This window comes from Muscardinus avellanarius (genome assembly GCF_963383645.1).
Source record: "Muscardinus avellanarius genome assembly, chromosome: 10".
Classification (NCBI taxonomy): domain Eukaryota; kingdom Metazoa; phylum Chordata; class Mammalia; order Rodentia; family Gliridae; genus Muscardinus; species Muscardinus avellanarius.
Window position 1 is genome coordinate 44,336,647 of NC_137796.1, and position 18,497 is coordinate 44,355,143.

Genomic DNA, 18,497 nt, shown 5'->3' on the forward strand with positions numbered 1-18,497 from the left:
ACTAATAGAATGGGATAAAATATTTCCAAATGCTATATCTGAAGGTATATTAATATTCCAACTAGACATTCTAAAAATTAACAACAATAAAGGCAAACAATACCATTTAGAGATAGGTAAAAGACTAACATAAATAATGAATCTCCACAGATAACCAATCTTAGTTGTCTGTTGGATGGAAACTCTTGTTTCTCTGGTTCTGGTGTGTGTTACCTATTTCTTCTTTGTAGTTAATCTCTTTGAGTATTTTCTCTAGCTCTGGTTTTAAAGACATAAATTCCTTCAGTTTCTGTTTGTCATGGAAGCTTCTTATTTTTCCATCTAATTTGATAGAAAGTTTTGCTGGGTAGGAAATTTTTGGCTGGAAGTTGTTTTCTTTCAGAGTTTGGAATATGTTACTCCAAGCCCTTCTGGCTCTCATGACTTGGTTTGGGAAGTCTGGAGTGATTCTAATTGGTTTGCCTCTGAATGTCACTTGGCCCTTTGTTTTTGTTGCCTTTAAGATTCTCTGCTTGGCTTCCACATTGGTCATTTTGGCAATTATGTGGCGTGGGGATCCTCTTCTCCGATCCTGTCTAAAGGGAGTTCTATAAGTTTCCTGGACCTGTGTATCAAACTCTTGCTCTATGTTTGGAAAATTTTCTGCTATTACTTCTTTGAAGAGATTGTTGATCCCTTTGGTTTCACTTTCTTTTTCCTCCTCTATTCCAATTATTCTTAGGTTAGCTCTCGTAAAATGGGCCCATATTTCTTCAATGTCAGATTCCTGCTGTTGGATATTTTTTTCTAGATTAGAAACTATGCGTTCATTTTTTGAATGATCATCTTCTTTTTTTTTTTTTTTTTTTTTTTTGGTGGTACTGGGGTTCCTGGAAGCCCTTCTTCCTCCGGGCTACACTCCCAGACCTATTTTATAAATTTTTTTTAAACAGGGTCTCTTATGTCAGCGCCGCTGGCTTCGAACCTGCGTGATCCTCCTGTCTCCGCCTCCCAAGCGCGGGGATTACAAGCGTGCGCCACCACGCCCGGCGATGATCATCTTCTAAGAGCGAGAGTCTGTTCTCCATGTGGTCTAATTGGTTGTTCATGCTTTGAATTGAGGTCTTTACTTCATTAATTGCATTTTTTATCTCTTTTTGGCTCTCTCTGAATTCTTTTCGAAGCACCTCTATTATTTCTACAGTTATTTTCCTGATTTGATCTTCTAGAAATCTCTGATTTTCTGTTATATCGGGTTCTGATGTTGTGGGGTTGTGGGCATTCATTGCTCCATTGTTATTCCTCTTTCCCATGTTTTTGGAAGTTTGTGTCTTCTCAGGGTTCTTCCCTTGGGTCACTACGACTTCGCTTAAGGTGCTCTGGATCTCGAGTCTGTAATATCTCTGACCCCACTACTCCTTTACTGGGTTGTATCACAGAGTCTCCGACCCAGGGAGTCGATAGAGGCTGCTTTAGACTATGGTGGGTGCCAGGTTGCATGTTCTCCTATGGTGTGATATCTCTGCCACCGCCACTCCCCCACTGGGTCAAGTCCCAGGGAGTACAGTACTGGGATTTCTCCTCTGTGGCCCGCAATTTGACTCACTGTTCTTGAGTTCGCAGATGTAGCTGTACTGGACTCGGTGAATTCACTGCTGCTGCCGCCGGTGGCAATATGGCGCCGCTGCCACGCCCTCGGTCGTGAGACTGGCGTATTTTTTCTTCTCTGGTTTTGAGTTCCACTCTGAGTCCCTGCAGCGTGTGCTGAGCTCAGCCACTGGGAGCTTTAGATGCTCCCTGCGCGGAAAGATCCTGCCTGGCTTTTCCGCAGCGGCTCACCTCGGCTTGCTGTAGCCGTCTGCTGAAATCGCCGCTGCCACCGGCAGTATGGCGCTGCTGCCGTGTCCTCGGGCGTGAGGCCGGTGTATCTCCTCTGTGGCTCTGAGCTCTGTTCTCAGTCCGCTTTCTCTCTGGAGTCTGGTGATTTTTTTGTTTCTCTGGTGATGGTGTTTTCTGGCTATGAAAGGCGCTGATTTTGTGGTAATGGAGATTGGTTGTTAGCGGGGCTCTTAAGCCCCGCTTTTCTCGGTCACCATCTTCCCGGAAGTCACATACCTCATTTTTTATGCCAGTGTAATTACCCTACTTGATTGTTAATATATATATAATTTTTTTTTTTTTGGCGTGTCTGGGGATGGAACACAGGGGCATTTGACTTCCAAGCTACACCCTCTGCCCTATTTTTTATTCTTTATTTTGAAACTGGGTCTCACTGATTTGCAAAGGGCCTCACTAAGTAGCTGAGGCTGTCCGCAAACCACAATCCTCCTGTCTCTGCCTCCGGAATGCTGGGATTACAAGCGTGCGCCACCACACCCGGTTTGATTGTCAATATTTTTGTCATGTTCAGACATACAAGATTAAGATACTTGAAAAAGAGCTGAGTGTGGTGGTGCACGCTTGTAATCCTAGCATTTGGGATTCAGAGGCAAGAGGATCCAGGTTCTCGGACAGCCTCAGCTACTTTGTGAGGCCCTTTGCAACTCAGTGAGATCCTGTTTCAAAATAAAGAATAAAAAGTTAGGGCTTGGGATATAGCTCAGAGGTAGAATGCCCCTGGGTTCCATCCCTAGTACCACAAAAAGAAAAACGAAAAAAAAAAAAGATACTTGAAAAGTTTGCTGTAGAATTTTAAATTTTTAAATTTGTTTTCCTATTTGATATTAATGATTTAAATTTTCTCTTTCGTTTTGCTTTAGAATTTTGGTAACACCCGGGTTGTTTAAATTTAGCCCATTTTCTAATACCTTCTGTATCTGCTGTGTAGTTAAGACATGAGATGGGCAGGTGTGATGCTGATCCACAGCTGAAACTGATTATAATTGGTGTTCTTCTGAAACTTAGTTGTGTAAATCAGTAACCATCTCGTAATGTAATGGAGTCTGTGATTAGGAATTCAGAATGGGTACAATATGGGAGTTTGTCTCTGTTTCAGTGACCTCAACCTGGAAGACTTGAAGGCCTATGGTAACAAAATATTTGGAACCATCTGAAGACATGTTGTCACATTTCTTGTAGTTGATACTGGCTTTTGCCTGGACTCCAACTGGAGTTATTTTCTCCAATACTTAATGCCTTCTTATGTAGTTGGTTGGGCTTCCTAACAACATGGTTGCTGGGTTTCAAAAGTGAGAATCCAAGAAAATAAGTTATAAGTGCATGGCATTTTTCTGATCTAGTTTTAGAGTTACATCATATAACTTCCATATTGTTTGCAAGCCCACCAGGCTCCTGGGAAAGGGATAAAGATCTCATTTCTCAGTGGAAGTCACAGTTACATTGTAAGTAGAGCTTGTGTGCTGGGAGGCATAGTTGTGGCCTTCTTTGAAAAATTAGGTAGCCAGGTTGAGAAAACAAATTATGTTTAAGCGAACTGATATGGGAATTTTTGGAACTTTTTAAATAATAAAATTGAAACAAGATTTTAAAATTTAATTTTCTCAGGCAAAGTTTAATTACTAAACCCTAATCCATTATTTTTTTTAATTTTTTTTGGTACATTGTAATCATACATCACATTGGAATACAAGACTTAAGAGGATATACAAGCACTCATCATCCAATTAGCCCTCATCCAATCCGCATCCCATTCCTTCCCCCTCTCTTGAACCCATGCTTGATTGGTGATTATCTTTGATACATTTGTTTATGTACCTCCTGAGTTTTAAAGAGGTTCCATCCTCCCCCATCCTATCCTGTCTGATTGGTCACCTTAATTGCTTTGCTATAGGGCCCTTTCTATAACTCAACCTCCTCCTGTTACTTAGGGAAAGCATGTGGTTGTTTTTTTTTTTATTTATTTTTATTGGTGCATTGTAATCATACATCACATTGGAATATAAGACTTGAGAGGATATACAAGCATACATCATCCAATTAGCTCTCATCCAGTCCTCATCCCATTCCCTCCCCCTCCCTCGATCCCATGCTTGTTTGGTGATTAACTGATACATGTGTTTATGTACCTCCTGCTTTTTAAAGAGGCTCCATTCTCCCCCATTCCATACCCTCTGATTGGTCACCTTAGTTGTTTCACTATAGGGCCCTTTCTATAGCTCGACCACTTCCTGTTACCTGTTTCCTCCTAGTTATTGCTGATTAGGGGAAGCATCTGATTTTTATTTTCTGTGATATTTCTCTGTGCATGCCGCGTTGGAAATACTGATCCCACTCTTGACGGCCCCAGTAGTGGCCTGGCTACCCGGTGGACTGATCCAGACCTCGCTGGCTCAAGCAGCAGCCTTGCCTCACGGAAGGCCCTGGTTCTGGCCTCGCTGGCCCTGACACTGGCCTAACCCCTCAACTGGCTCCGATCCCAGCCTCGGAGGCTCCAGCACCGGCCTTCCTCACGGCAGACTCCGATGTTAGCCGATGGCCCCGACATCGGCCTAACCCCTCGGCAGGCTCCGATCCAGGCCTTGGAGGCCTCAGTAGCGGCCTTGCCTCACGGAAGGCTCCGATGCCGGCCAGTGGCCCTGTCACCGGCCTAACCCCTCAGCAAGCTCTGATCCTGGCCTCAGAGGATCCAGCACCAGCCTTGCTTGCGGCAGGCTCCGATCCCTGCCTCACTGGCCCCAGCACCGGCCTAACCCCTTGGCAGGCTCCGATCCCAGCCACGGAGGCCCCAGCACCAGCCTTGCCTCATGGCAGGCTCCGATCCCGGCCACGCTGTCCCTGGCACCGGCCTGACCCCTCGGCAGGCTCTAATCCTGGACTTGGAGGCCCCAGCACCGGCCTTGCCTCGCCGCGGGCTCCGATCCTGGCCTCGTTGGCACTGGCCTGACCCCTTGGCAGGCTCCAATCCCGGCCTCAGAGGCCTCAATAGCGGCCTTGCCTCATGGAAGGCTCCAATGCCGGCCAGTGGCCCCGGCACCGGCCTAACCCCTCAGCAGGCTCTGATCACGGCCTCGCTGGCCCCAGCACCGGCCTAACCCCTCGGCAGGGTCCTATCCCAGCCTCGGAGGCCTCAATAACGGCCTTGCCTCACGGAAGGCTCTGATGCCAGCCGTTGGCTTCAGCACCGTCCTAACCCCTCGGCAGCTCCAATCCCAGCCTCAGAGGCCCCAGCACCGGCCTTGCCTCACGGTAGGCTCCAATCCTGGCCTCGGAGGCCCCAGCACCGGCCTTGCCTCACGGCAGGCTCCGATCCCGGCCTTGCTGGCCCCAGCACCGGCCTAACCCCTCGGCAGGCTCCAATCCCGGCCTCAGAGGCCTCAATAGCGGCTTTGCCTCATGGAAGGCTCTGATGCCGGCCAGTGGCCCCGGCACCAGCCTAACCCCTCAGCAGACTCCGATCCCGGCCTCAGAGGCCTCAATAATGGCCTTTCCTCACGGAAGGCTCCGGTGCCGGATGTTGGCCCCAGCACCGGGCTAACCCCTCGGCAGGCTCCGATCCCGGCCTCGGAGGCCCCAGCACCGGCCTTGCCTCACGGCAGGCTCCGATCCCAGCCACACTGGCCCTGGCACCGGCCTGACCCCTCGGCAGGCTCCGATCCCAGCCTCGGAGGCCCCAGCACCGGCCTTGCCTCACGGCAGGCTCCGATCCCGGCCTCGCTGGCCCCAGCACTGGCCTAACCCCTCAGCAGGCTCCGATCCCGGCCTTGGAGGCCTCAATAACGCCCTTGCCTCATGGAAGGCTCCGATCTCAGCTTTGCTGTGCCCGTCGCAGGCTTCACCCCTCGGCAGGCTCTAATCCGAGCACCCTCTTTGCCCAACTATTTGTCGTACGTTCTCGAGGGTGCGTGGTGGTGGTAATATTCTGCCTCTGGGGTCATTACTTCAAAAGTTCCAGGTGTAATGTATCAGATCTCTGCCTCCCCTGAGTACTGGCCACTGCCATTGCCACTGCCTCCACCATTTCAAATCTTTCCCAAGCTCTTTTTCGACTCTGAATGTTGTCCAGTCTTCCTAAGCATGTGCGACGGTAGCATTCAACTTTTGGTGTAATTTCTCAAAAAAAATAATAATAATAAATAAGGTTGGTAGGCTCCGATTTCTGCTTCTCCTGAATACAATTCTCCACCGCCAACGCGGAGATCGCTTTCAGCACCACCTTTCTCCTTGGTCTCCGCTAAAGTCTCTCTCCTTACAGGTGATGTCCAAGATTCTTAACAATGTAGAGAAGAAGCAGTCCTCCTTAGCGGGGAATTTTTCCAATAATTTCAGTTCATTTGGATAAGTTTTGTCTGCATCTTCAGTATCCTGGCATCCACCACCTCCTTGACCCCTCTCCGATATTTTCCTTTTTTTTTTCTTTTCCTTTCTTACAGGGTCCTTCTGGGTGGAGAGGGGTTTGACTAGGGGCGCCCCGCCAGCGCCTGCCTACCCGCCCAGGGTCGGGGGCCCAGGGGCCCGGACCACGGGGTCCTACCGGGTGGAGGAGAGGGGTGTCGCCTAGGGGTGCCCCGCCAGCGCCTTCCCACCCGCCCAGGGTTGGGGGCCCAGGGGCCCAGACCACGGGGTCCTTCCGGGTGGAGGAGAGGGGGGTCGCCTCGGGCGCCCCACCAGTGCCTGCCCACCTGCCCAGGTTCGGGGGCCCAGGGGCCGGGGCATGTGGTTTTTAATTTCTGTGATATTTCTGTGTGCATGCTGCATTACAAGTTCCGATCCCTCTTTTGACTGCCCCAGTAGTGGCCTGGCCACCCAGAGGACTCTGATCCTGACCTCGCTGGCTCCAGCACCGGCCTTGCCTCATGGGAGGCCCCGATCCTGGCCGCGCTGGCCCCTGCACTGGCCTAACCCCACATCTGGCTCCGATCCCGGCCTCAAAGCCCCCAGCACCGGCCTTGCCTCAAGGCAGGCTCTGATCCCAGCCTCACTGACTCCGGCACTGGCCTAACCCCTCAGCAGGCTCCTATACTGGCCTCGGAGGCCCCAGCACCAGCCCTGCCTCATGGCAGGCTCCGATCCCAGCCTCGCTGGCCCCGGCACCGGCCTTACCCCTCGGTGGGCTCCAACCCAGGCCTCGGAGGCCCCAGCACCGGCCTTGCCTCAAGGCAGGCTCCTATCCTGGCCTCGCTGGCCCCAGCACCGGCTAACCATCTGTAGGCTCCGATCCCGACCTCGGAGGCCCCAGTAGCGGCCTTGCCTCATGGCAGGCTCCGATCCTGGCCTTGCTGACCCTGGCACCAGCCTAATTTCTCAGCAGCCCCGATCCCAGCCTCGGAGGCCCCAGCACTGGCCCTGCCTCACGGCAGGCTCCAATCCCACCCTTATTGGCCCCGGCACCGGCCTAATCCCTCGGCAGGCTCCCATCCCGGACATGGAGGCCCAGCACTGGCCTTGCCTCATGGTGGGCTCCGATTCCGGCCTCGCTGGCCCCGGCACTGACCTAACCCCTCGGCAGGTTCCAATCCCGGCCTCGGAGGCCTCAGTACCGGCCTTGCCTCACGGCAGGCTCCGATCCCGGACTCGCTGGCCCCAGCACCGGCCTAACCCCTCGGCAGGCTCTGATTCCCGCCTCGAAGGCCTCAGTAGTGGCCTTGCCTCACGACAGGCTCCGATCCCAGCCTCACTGACCTGGCACCAGCCTAACCCCTTGGCAGGCTCCAATCCCGGCCTCGGAGGCAGCAGCACTGGCCTTGCCTCATGGCAGGCTCCAGTCCCAGCCTTGTTGGCCCCCGCACCGGCCTAACCCCTCGGCAGGCTCCGATCCCAGCCTCGGATGCCTCAGTAGTGGCTTTGCCTCACGGCAGGCTTTGATCCCGGCCTTGCTGGCCCAGCAGCAGCCTAACCCCTCGGTAGGCTCCTATCCTGGCCTCAGAGGCCCCAGCACCAGCCCTGACTCATGGCAAGCTCCACTCCCAGCTTTGCTGTCCCCGTCACCGATCTCAACTCTGGGTAGGCTCTAATCCGAGCACCCTCTTCACCCAGGAGGTTGTCCCATGTTTCCCAGGGTGCGTGGTGGTAGCATTCTGCCTCTGGGGTTATTTCTTCAAAAGTTCCAGGTGTAATGCATCAGATTTCTGCCTCCTCTGAGTACTGGCCACTGCCATCGCCCTTGCCTCCACCATTTCAAATCTTTCCCAAGCTTTTTTCCCACTCTGCATATTGTCCAGTGTTCCTAAGCATGCGTGACGGCAGCATTCGACGTTTGGGGTAATTTCTCCAGAAGATAAGGTTGGTAGGATCAGGTTTCTGCCTCCCCCAAATACAAGTCTCCACTGCCATTGCGGCCACTGCTTCCAACACCGCCTTCCTCCTAGGTCTCCGCTAAATTCTCTCCTTACATGTGATGTCCAGGATTCTTAAGAATGTAGAGAAGAAGCAGTCCTCCTTCGTGGGGAAATGTTCTAAAAGTTACAGTTCAGTTGGATAAGTTTTGTCCGCATCTACAGTATCCTGGCAGCTGTCGCAGCCATCTTGAACTCTCTCCAATACTTTTCTTTTTTCTTTTTCCTTTTTTTAAAATTTTATTTGTTCATTTGTTATTTATTTATTTTTTTTTGTTGTGGTACTGGGGTTCCTGGAAACCCTTCTTCCTCCGGGCTATGCTCCCAGACCTATTTTATACTTTTATTTGGAAACAGGGTCTCTTAAGCCAGCGCGGCTGGCTTTAAATCTGCACTATCCTCCTGTCTCCGCCTCCCAAGCGTGGGCATTACAAGCATGCGCCACTACGCCCAGCTTTTTTTTTTTTTTTAAATAAGAGAAGACAGTATGTGTGGTTTGAGGAGATTGTGGGATCAGGCACTTGGTAGCACTGCGGCCCGGACCCTGGTTCTTCTGAGGATCTGGCGTGCCTCGTGCGACCCCTGCCCAGGGCCCAGGGCCTTGCAACCCAGGCTCCGGTTCTTCTGGGGGTCTGGCGTGCCCCGCATGACCCTCACCCAGGGCCCAGGGTCCTGCGGCCTGGGCCCCGGTTCTTCTGGCGAGACCCCCGACCTGGGCCCAGGGGATTGTGACCCGAGCTCCAGTTTTCCTGGGGGTCCGGTGTGCCCTGCGTGACCCCCACCCACGGCCCCCTATTCCATTATTTAATGTATTAAGATTTTTCTAATGACATTTGTTTTTTCTATATTCTTTTTTTTGTTCTGTTTTCTATTGACATTTCTCATGGTAACGTTTTATTGCTACTTTTATTTTTCAGATAAAGCTATAAAATATAATATGGATTCTTTGGGAGATTCACCTAAAACATCTGAAAAAAAGGAAGCATGCATTTCTTTAAAAGATACGAACAAGGTTGTATTCTTAAAATGCATATTAAATAGAAAACTTATATAATGCTAGTAATAGTCTATTAGGAACCAGAGTTTGTTTTTTACCCACAAATTCTTGGCTGTGATACATTTTTTCGTGTGAAAAAAATGTAGGTTTACTTATTTTGAAAGAAGGGAACTCCAACTCCCCTCTTTGTCAAGCTCTTGTCTTTGGTGACTAGTGACTGCTCTAAAATTGGGATTTTGTTTTTATTTTAACAAGGTTGTGAAAATCTGGGATTCTGGGACACTAAAAGTTAATTTCACTTCTACTCTGCCTTCCAGTCCTTTCACCAAGACAGATGAAAATAACTTCAGGACATTTAAAAAACTGATTATCTGAAATGCAGCTGCCTGCTATTGGACATTTTAATCTATTGATTATAGTGATGGCAAATTAATTAACATTTCCACTTCTTTATCTCTCCTTATCTGTGTATGCATGAAAATTGTTTGAAGTGGTTGTTTGTGATAATTTTCATTGTACCCTTGTTTCAAAAGAATGTGTGTCTTGCTAAGCATACATATTTTTTTGGGGTACTGGCATACATATTCTTTTTTAAATTTATCTTACAGTATATTGACTCTTCAGCTTGCTGGCCATCAAATAGAGGTATAACCATATATGCTGATCCAGATATACCACTAGCAAGGTATGATTTAGCAATTCACTTTAATTAACTAGTCTTATTGTAATATGTAGATTTGTGTAGTCATCACTCTCTATATAGCTATATAAGTAGTTAAAATGTATAGATAATAATGACAAGAAAAAAGCCTATACATGTTTTGTACAGACTCAGTTTTTTCTAAATATTTTCAGTCTCTTGTTGATTGAATATACAAATGTGGACTGTATAGTGTTGATGATAGGAAAGGTTGGTGAAAGAAAAGTTCCATTTCCAAAAAGGGTAGTCCAGGAAATCTTGATTGAACATAATCTATTGGTATAAAGGAATAATGTTATGACAACTGGATAAGCAGCACGGTGCACCAAGAACTGGTAGTGGCCCTACAGTATTCCCCTTGTTACCTTTTGAACACAGTTTCTGTAAGGTAGGTGCAGTTTACTGAAAGTTGACATAAGGTTGGCATGAAGGATGGGTAAATGTGGGTCAGATGGCAGTACCATTTGGTGAGCTACAAGTTGGTGGAAAGCAGAGAATTGTTTTCTATCTTCTTACAGGTTTTTAACTGTAACCCTATCTTCATCAGTGATATTAATGCAAATCACAGAATGATGTCATAGTCCACTTGATATATAAGAACTTAACATAGATTTTTTTCTACGCTTGGACTTTATACTATGGTTGTCATATATTTTATTTTTGTAGGTGCTACAAATGCTGGAATCTGCTTAACACTTTTATTTAAAAATTACTTTTGGGGTATTTACCTCTGTAGTTACATTGGTGCTGTTCACTTGTTGGTGTAGATCCTTGTTTCCATCTGGTAGTCTTTTCTTCTACCCAAAAGGGCTTTTTGTGTGTATGTGGTTCTGAGAGGCTTGATAAGTTACTGAACCTATGATCCTCCTATCTCAGCCTCTCAAATACTGGGATTACAGATGTATGCTATCATGCCTGACTTAACGGGCTTTTTAAAACATTTTTTATTGCAGGTCTCTTGATGATGAACTCTTTCAATTTTGTATGTCTGAAATGTTTAGTGTCCTGTTTAAAAAATGTTGCTAGATATACTATTGTAGGTTGGCAGTACTTTTCTGTAACTACCTTACAGGGTACCTTATTAATAGCTCCACTATCTTCCTGCTTGTATTATTCCTCATGCAAAATCTACTGTCATCTCTTTCTCTTTACAACATACCTTTTCCCTTGACTGCTTTTAATATTTTCTTTGTATTATCAGTTTGAGTAATTTAGTTTTTAAAAGTCTTAGTTAAGTTTTTCTCATGTTTCTTAAGCTTGGGTTATTAAGGTTCTTTGTAGCTTTCTGTCTTCAATTTAAGAAAGAGTCTTAGTCTATTTTGTACTACTGTAAAAAAAATGCCACAGATTGGGCTATGTATTTATTTATTTGTTTATTTATTTGCAGCACTGGGGATTGAACCCGGGGCATTCTACCCTTAAGCTACACCCTTAGCCCATTTTTTATTCTTTATTTTGAAACGGTATCACTAAGTTGTGGAGGGCCTATGTAGCTTAGGCTGGCTGAGAACTGTTCTCCTGTTTCAGCCTCCCAAGTACTGGGATTACAAGTATCCACCACCACGCCCAGCTAGACTGGGTAATTTATAAAGACATTTATTTTCCACAGTTTTGGAGGTGGAGAAGTTAAAGATCAAGGCGCTGGTAGTTTTGGTTCCTTAAACCCCTGGTCTCAGCTTATAAGATGGTACCTTGCATACTCTGTCTTCTACAGGGGAGGAATGCTGTTTCTTGCATGGTGGGAAAGCAAGAGAGAGGAATTACTCCCACAAGCTCCTTTGAGGGCATATTGCTCCACCTACCAGGAGTCCTCCAACTTTCAGTGCTGTTGTGTTAGGGACTAAGTTCCAACATGAAATCAGGAGTAAACAAAAATATTCAAACTATAGCAGGAACCATTTGACTGCTATTACTGGAAAAATTTTAAAACCAGTCTCTTCCCCTTTTTTTCTTCTTTTTTTTTGTACTAGAGATTGAATACAAAGGCATTCTGCCTCTGAGCTATACCCCTAATCTTTTTTATTTGTTATTTATTTATTGTAGTACTGGGGATTGAACCTAGGGGTATTCTACCTTCAAGCTACACCTCCAGTTCTATTTTTTATTCTTTTATTTTGAAACAAGATCTCACTAAGTTGCAGAGGGCGTCAGTAGCTGAGGCTATCTGCGAATACGGGATCCTTCTGTCTCAGCCTCTCAAGTACTGGGATTACAAGCGTGTGCCACCATGCCTTGGTTTATTTTTTATTTTGAAGCAGGGTGTCACTAGGTTAATGAGGTCCTCTAAGTTCCTGAGATCAGCCTTGAACCTGCGATCCTTCTTACTCAGCCTCCCAAGTGCTGGGTTCTCTTTCCTTTTTGAGACTCTGATAAAACTTCAGACATTTTGATAATTGTCCCCAGGGTCCTGGTGGCTATTCTTATTTTAAACCTTTCTTGCCATTTTTCAGATGAATAATTCTACTAATCTATCTCTTCTGTCATTCCATTTTGCTATTGAACCCATCTTTTTATGTGATTGTTTTTATAGTTTACATTTCTTTGCTGAGAACTTTTATTTCTTTTTTCATTCAAAAGTGGTAAGCTTTTCTAATAGAGCATAGTTGTAATTGTGTTAAAGTTTTTGGTAAGTTTCACTTAAGAGCCATCTTGGTTTGGTTGTAGTTGATCTGATTTTTCTGGTTCTTTGTCTTTTGAACAACCTTGGATTGTATTCTGGATATTTTGAACCATATATTGTGAAATTCTGGTTTCTGTTAAAGCTCTCTAGAGAAGGCTAGTTGTTTATGTTAGCAGGAGGCAGCAGCTTTGTTAGTAGGTTCAGACCTTGGATTTGGTCTCCCTTTCTGTGAATAGTTGTAGTGTTTGCTCAGTTTATAAGCCTTTGGTGTGCTGCTTTTTGTTGTTCTGCAGATGTTCAACTTGTGGTGTGTGTGTGTGTGTGTGTGTGTGTGTGTGTGTGTGTGTGTGTGTAGAGTGAGAGACAAACACTGTGAATTCAACCCAGGGGTGTTCTACCTCTGAGCTGTACCCCCAGCTCTATTTTATTTATTTAGTAATTGTAGTACTGAGGATTGAACCTATTGCAAGAATCTTTGGTCCATGAAGAACAAGAGACAGAGGCTGGAGGAGGATATAAGAGTTCTTTTTATTCCCTATTGAGGCTCAGAGAGCAAAGTTTCAAGTCTAAGCCCCAAATGGCATTGTCAGACAAATTATATAGCCCCATGTGGGATAGGTTTTTAGTGGATCAGTAACAGGCAGGAGTACCAGTATGGGGTGGTGAGGGGGCTTGCTTCAGGTTTTATTTTGCTTTGTGAGCTAGATTTTCTGTATTAGCCTCCACATGGCTGGGACTAGGTGGTACCATCTTAGACTCCACGTGGTTGGGACTGGGTAGCGATGTCTTGATGGACTTAGCTGCCTTATCTTGTGGTCTTAGCTGCCAGGAGAAACCCTGCTTTGTTCATCTCAGAGAGGGGTCTGCAAAGAAAGCTTTGGTCTTCTATCTTGTCCCTAAGCTTTTAGCCAAGAGTCTTCTTCAAGGACATAGTTGGCTCTTGCCTCAACACAAACATCATTTTCCTGTAGTATAAATGTCTCCCCTCTGTATAAATGTCTTTGCTGAAATTTAACTGTTTGCAGGCCCGATTGACACGGATATAGGAAGTGAAGGTCTGAAGTATTCTGCCTACTCAGAAGGGTTGATAACTGAGTACATGGGGTCCCTGAGACAAAGGAGATTTTAAGTAAGGAGAGGCAATGAGAAGAGTCCTCATTGTTCAGCCACATGTGGACCTGTCAGCTTCCTGGGTGTGATTGGAAAAAGGCATGATGTCTTTCAGAGGCGCAGGTGGAAGTGATGTTGGGGCTCATTACAGCTTCCCATCGTGGTTCTGGGGTGGCCCTTTTGAGGTGGTTGTGATGGATCCAGGCAGCTGTACTGTCTACTCTTGAAGCTGAGGGGGTAGTTAAGATAATAGTAAAGGGTCCTCTCCACTTTGCCTTGAGAGGAGCTTGATTCCAATCTCCAGGCTCATAGTAATGGACTGAGGTAGTTAAAAACTAACTGATGTTCTATCTAGCACCCATTTATGTAGGTCATGGGTGACCTCTCCCAGTTTTCGCATAAGCCTATGAACTTCTATTTCACACAGCCTTCCTGGAAGACCTTGGAGGATAGGAGGGAGTTGAGCAGACTTCATCTCATAGGGAGAATATCCTATTCTCTTAATGGGAATACATTTAATCTTAAACAGGACTAAGGGGAAGGCTTGGACCCAAGTTAGCTTGGTTTTCTGACAAATCATTTCTAATTCAGTTTTGATGGCTCTCTTCATCCTTTCTACATTGCCTGAATGTATACAGGATGCAACTTCCAGATGATACTCATGCTGCCATAATCTGTGACGGAGGCTGGTCCATTTTCTGACCCTGTGTTTAAGGGCAGTTCATATCTAGGAATGATTTTTCTGAGTAAGGTTCAAGTTACTTTCCTGACCTTTTCTTTCTGGCAGGGGTATACTTCTACTCATCTATTCATCTATTCTGAGCGCATACTATAACTAGAAGGTATCAATATCCATTATATTTTGGCAGTTTAGAAAAGTCAATTTATACACTTTTAAAGGAGGCCACTCCTATATCCTGTATTCCTGGAGGGAGTTTAGGTCCTTGATCAGGATTGTTTTTGTTTGCTACAGGTCATACACTGCTGCACAACCCCTTTTACTAGGGTTGCTAGATGATGTTTGTAGTAATACTAGCCAAGCAGCTTTTCAGTTTTTTTTTTTTTTTGGCCTGATGTGAGTAGATTCATGTACCTCCTGCACAATAATTGGCCCAAGCTTGTAAGGAATGACTATGCAGCTATTAGGCAATGGCATCCATTTCCCTGGGGTTTCAGTTGCCTTTTCTCTTCTTAACTGCTCCACTCTTGGGGCTCGTGGGAGGGGACATGTTTAGGTACCTAGGGTAGGAGTAGGGGCACTAGCAGATGGTTCAGCATTACGAGGGGCTTCTGAGTGTTCAAGAACCTGTGACTTGTCTCTCTTTGATGCTATCTACAAGTGCATGTTGGTCACCTTTGTTGATTTCTAAATAGCTTCAAGCAGTTTTAGGATCTCTTGAGGGTGTGGTCCTTTCTCCAAAGTTGAACAGCCCCATTTCCTTACAAAGAGCTCTATGAACTTGTAGAGTTAAAAAGAAGCATACTTAGAGTCGATGTATATGTTAACTATTTGATCTGCCCTCCAACTCTAGTACCCAGGCGAGGACAGTTTACTCAGCCTTTTGGGTGGACAAACTGCCCAGGAAGGGATATGCCTCTAAGATTTTTCCATACCTGGCTTGCTGTTTTCCCTATTAATTTATGGAGCTACTCCCATCTGTGAACATTTCTAAATCTGGTCAGAGTAGGGATGGTCTTTTAAGTCTGACCTTCTGGAATAGGTTTGTGCCAGCACTTTCTCAAAGTCATAGATTGGCTGATTATTGTTATGGTGCCCCATGTTGTTGGGCACCCAAAACTGTTACAGTAGGACAGCAAAACTGTACCTGTGTGAGATGTAGCTGCAGGTTCTTGTTCTAAGCTGTTTTAGAAAAAGAATAACCCAAACTCCTCTGCTGTAAGCTTAAGCAATTTTATTATTACAAAGGCAGAAAGATAGAACAGAAATTAAAGCACTACATGAGGGATGTAGTAGAGTAACTTGAAAATAAGTTACTGAAGTTTTTGGATACAGAACAGTTTTTATAAAGAATGTTATCTTGCATCTTTGCTTAACCAGTTATCTTTCTGACCCGACATAGATGTCAATCCATGGGGCAAGTCTTTTGATGGGATAATTTCCTCCTGTAGGCCCACCCTGTCTCTGGTACAGACCTAAGCCTTTTGTTAAACCTCAAAATGTGTTGATTATTGAAGTCGGGGATCTCTTGAAGGCTTGTGGCATCCTCTCACATCCTTGCAGATTTTTAGCTTGTCCTAGAAGTTATTATTATGTAAAACTTGTCTTTAGAATGCAAAGGCCCTCAGCTACCTCTATTCTGGGGAACTCTTCAGGGTTTCTTTTCTGCCTGAGTGCCTGCACAACACCCAAGCTCTGACTACTTTCTATATTTTAAAATTAATGCCAAAGCATTTGAAGTTAATACATATTGAAATTAGTACCAAAGACGTTTCTGAAATTAGTACCAAAGACATTTCCCAATATCGGCACAATGATCACTAAGTGGTAGCAGAATGTTTGGATTTAGTGTGTGTACTGTCCCCAACTTTATTCCAGGATTTTCACAAAGCAACCTGGTATTTGGTAAGCCAGGCATTGATTAGCCAGTGGTGCCCTCTAGAGTTCATGAGCAAGACTACAGAATGGGGAATTTTGACGAAAGTTTTGTCCCAGGGGTAACTTGTCAGCTTCTTGGACAAGAAGGGCCATTGTTACAAGGGCCCACAAGCAAGGTGGCCATCCAGCATCAGTGGTCCAGTTGTTCTGAGAGGTAAGCGACTGGTTGATACTAAGACCCCCCTGGGCCAGAACCCTGGTTGCTGTTTTCCTTCTTTCTGATGCAAATAAGGTGAAAGGCTTTTTTCTAGGTCCAGGAGCTCTAGGGCGGGGCAGTTAATAGTTGCCTTTTGAATTGCTCAAAGGCCTGTCTGCTCTTTTTCCCATACAAAGGGGTCTTTATCTCCCCACTTTGTAGATGTGTAGAATGGTTTTGCTGTGGCAGCAAGTTTTGGAATCCAGATGCAACAGAATCCTACTGCTGCCAGGAATTTCTGGAGGGTTCTCTAGTTAGTGGGCACTGGAGTAGCTTGGACTGCCTCTTTTTGTCCTGCCAATAATAGTTTTTCCCCTCTCTACATGGTGAACCTCAGATATTTTACTTTTGTTGACAGGCCTGGGCTTTCTTTTTAGAGGCATTTTAACCACAGTGCTCTAGGAGGGTGAGCAGCTAGCCTTTTCCTTAAGCACAGCTTTCAAAAGTCTCATGTCAACATATTGGAGGAGGGTGAAACCCAAGGAGTGGGATGGAAAGGAGTTGAGGTCACAGGCCAGGGCTTCTCTGAAAATTATAGGGGAATTTTAAATCCTTGGGGCAATTGAGTCTAGGGGAACTGGCTTTTGGTTTCATATTTTGGATCTTCCCACCCAAAAGCAAACAGTTCTTGGCTCGGGGAAGCTAGAGAGATACTGAAGAAGGTGTCTTTCAGGTCTAGGCACATGAACCAGGTTGTGGTTGTTACGGTTTGGGAAACTGTCCCCAGGGATCTTTGTTAGACCCCTGGGAATAATTTCCCAAAAACTCCCCAAAGAAACAAAAAAACAGAAAAACAGAAAAAGAGGAAAAGATAGAAATACAGGAGATAGAAATACAGCCCCATGTCAAAATGGCATGGGGGCGGGGTGACTCGAAATGAATACACCAAAGGGATCGCACGTGGACCGGACTTTTATACCCATGACCTCCATCTTGTTTACATAATTCTGTCATAGTGAACGTCCCTGTAAGGTACCTCCCCTTACCCTGTAAGGTACCTCCCCCAAAAAGATGTGGCGAGGTGTCTACTTTCATGAAGGTCGACCCCTCCTACCATCTTAGCTAGCTTATCCAATCATGTAGATCTGTCTTTAGATAAAGGCCTAGTTCTCCTCAACTAAGATCTGTCTTTAGATAGAGCCAGGCCTAGTTCTCCTCAACTAAGATCTGTCTTTAGATAGAGACAGGCCTAGTTCTCCTCTCCTATTGACTGATTAATTGCTTTTAGCTAGGTTAATTTACATTGGAATAGTTGCCTGCTTTTAGGCAGAAACCAAGTCCTTGCACAGATTTGCCCCTCACCCAATTTTTGAAATATATTAATAATCATAGCTTTCTCAAATCTTTCTAGGCCATTCCCAATATTGGTACAGTGGTGGCTGGGAGCACACTGAGAAGTGTGTATGGGTTAGGCATAGTAGGATGTTGGGTGATGGTGGCTAGGTTGAAGGCTTATAAGTCCTGCACCACTTGGTAGTCCTGGGTTTCTGGCTTTTAGGCTGGCAAGAGTTCCACTGGGATTGACATGGTGTGATGATGCCATGTTGTTGGAGCCTCTCTAGGTAGGCCTGAATTCCCTCTAGGGCCAGTCAAGAAATTGGGTACTACCATAACTGCACTGGTCCGGTGTCATGATGAAGTTCAGTGTCCACTGGTGCTTGGAATCTGGCCATTCCAGGTGACTGTTCTTGAACCAGACTGTGGGCCACCAGGCTGCTACCTCTGGACTGATGGACCTCCCTTTTCTGCCCCTCAATCTCCACTTTCCTTTTGGTTCATTTGGAAAAAGCAAATCAGCTGAGAGGTTGGCACTGAGAACTTCAGTTTATCTTTCTTAGAGAAAGTGATGGTTGCTCTGAGTTTGCCAAGGAGATCTCTACCCAGAAGCAGAACCAAATAGTCTGGCTTATGTAGAAATTAGCAAGTGACTTCCCTTCCTCCTAGGGTTCATTGACAGGGGTTGGAGAAGGAATGTTTGCTGACAGACTTTCTTGGGCCAGTTATGTTGACATGTTGGTTGGTGAGGAGGTTATTGGACTGGTGACCA

At 46.0% G+C, this 18,497-nt stretch overlaps 1 protein-coding gene across 1 annotated transcript in view; it reads left to right on the plus strand.

Annotated features, from left to right (window-relative positions):
- The window catches only part of TDRD12 (tudor domain containing 12), a gene marked incomplete at both ends in the record, with an annotated part of 109,580 nt that overhangs the window by 37,298 nt on the left and 53,785 nt on the right, over positions 1-18,497 (plus strand). Inside the window, 2 exons of the mRNA XM_080703546.1 lie at positions 9,128-9,222; positions 9,816-9,892. Of these exons, the coding sequence (XP_080559672.1) occupies positions 9,128-9,222; positions 9,816-9,892 (172 nt within the window). The remainder of the gene's footprint in view (positions 1-9,127; positions 9,223-9,815; positions 9,893-18,497) is intronic.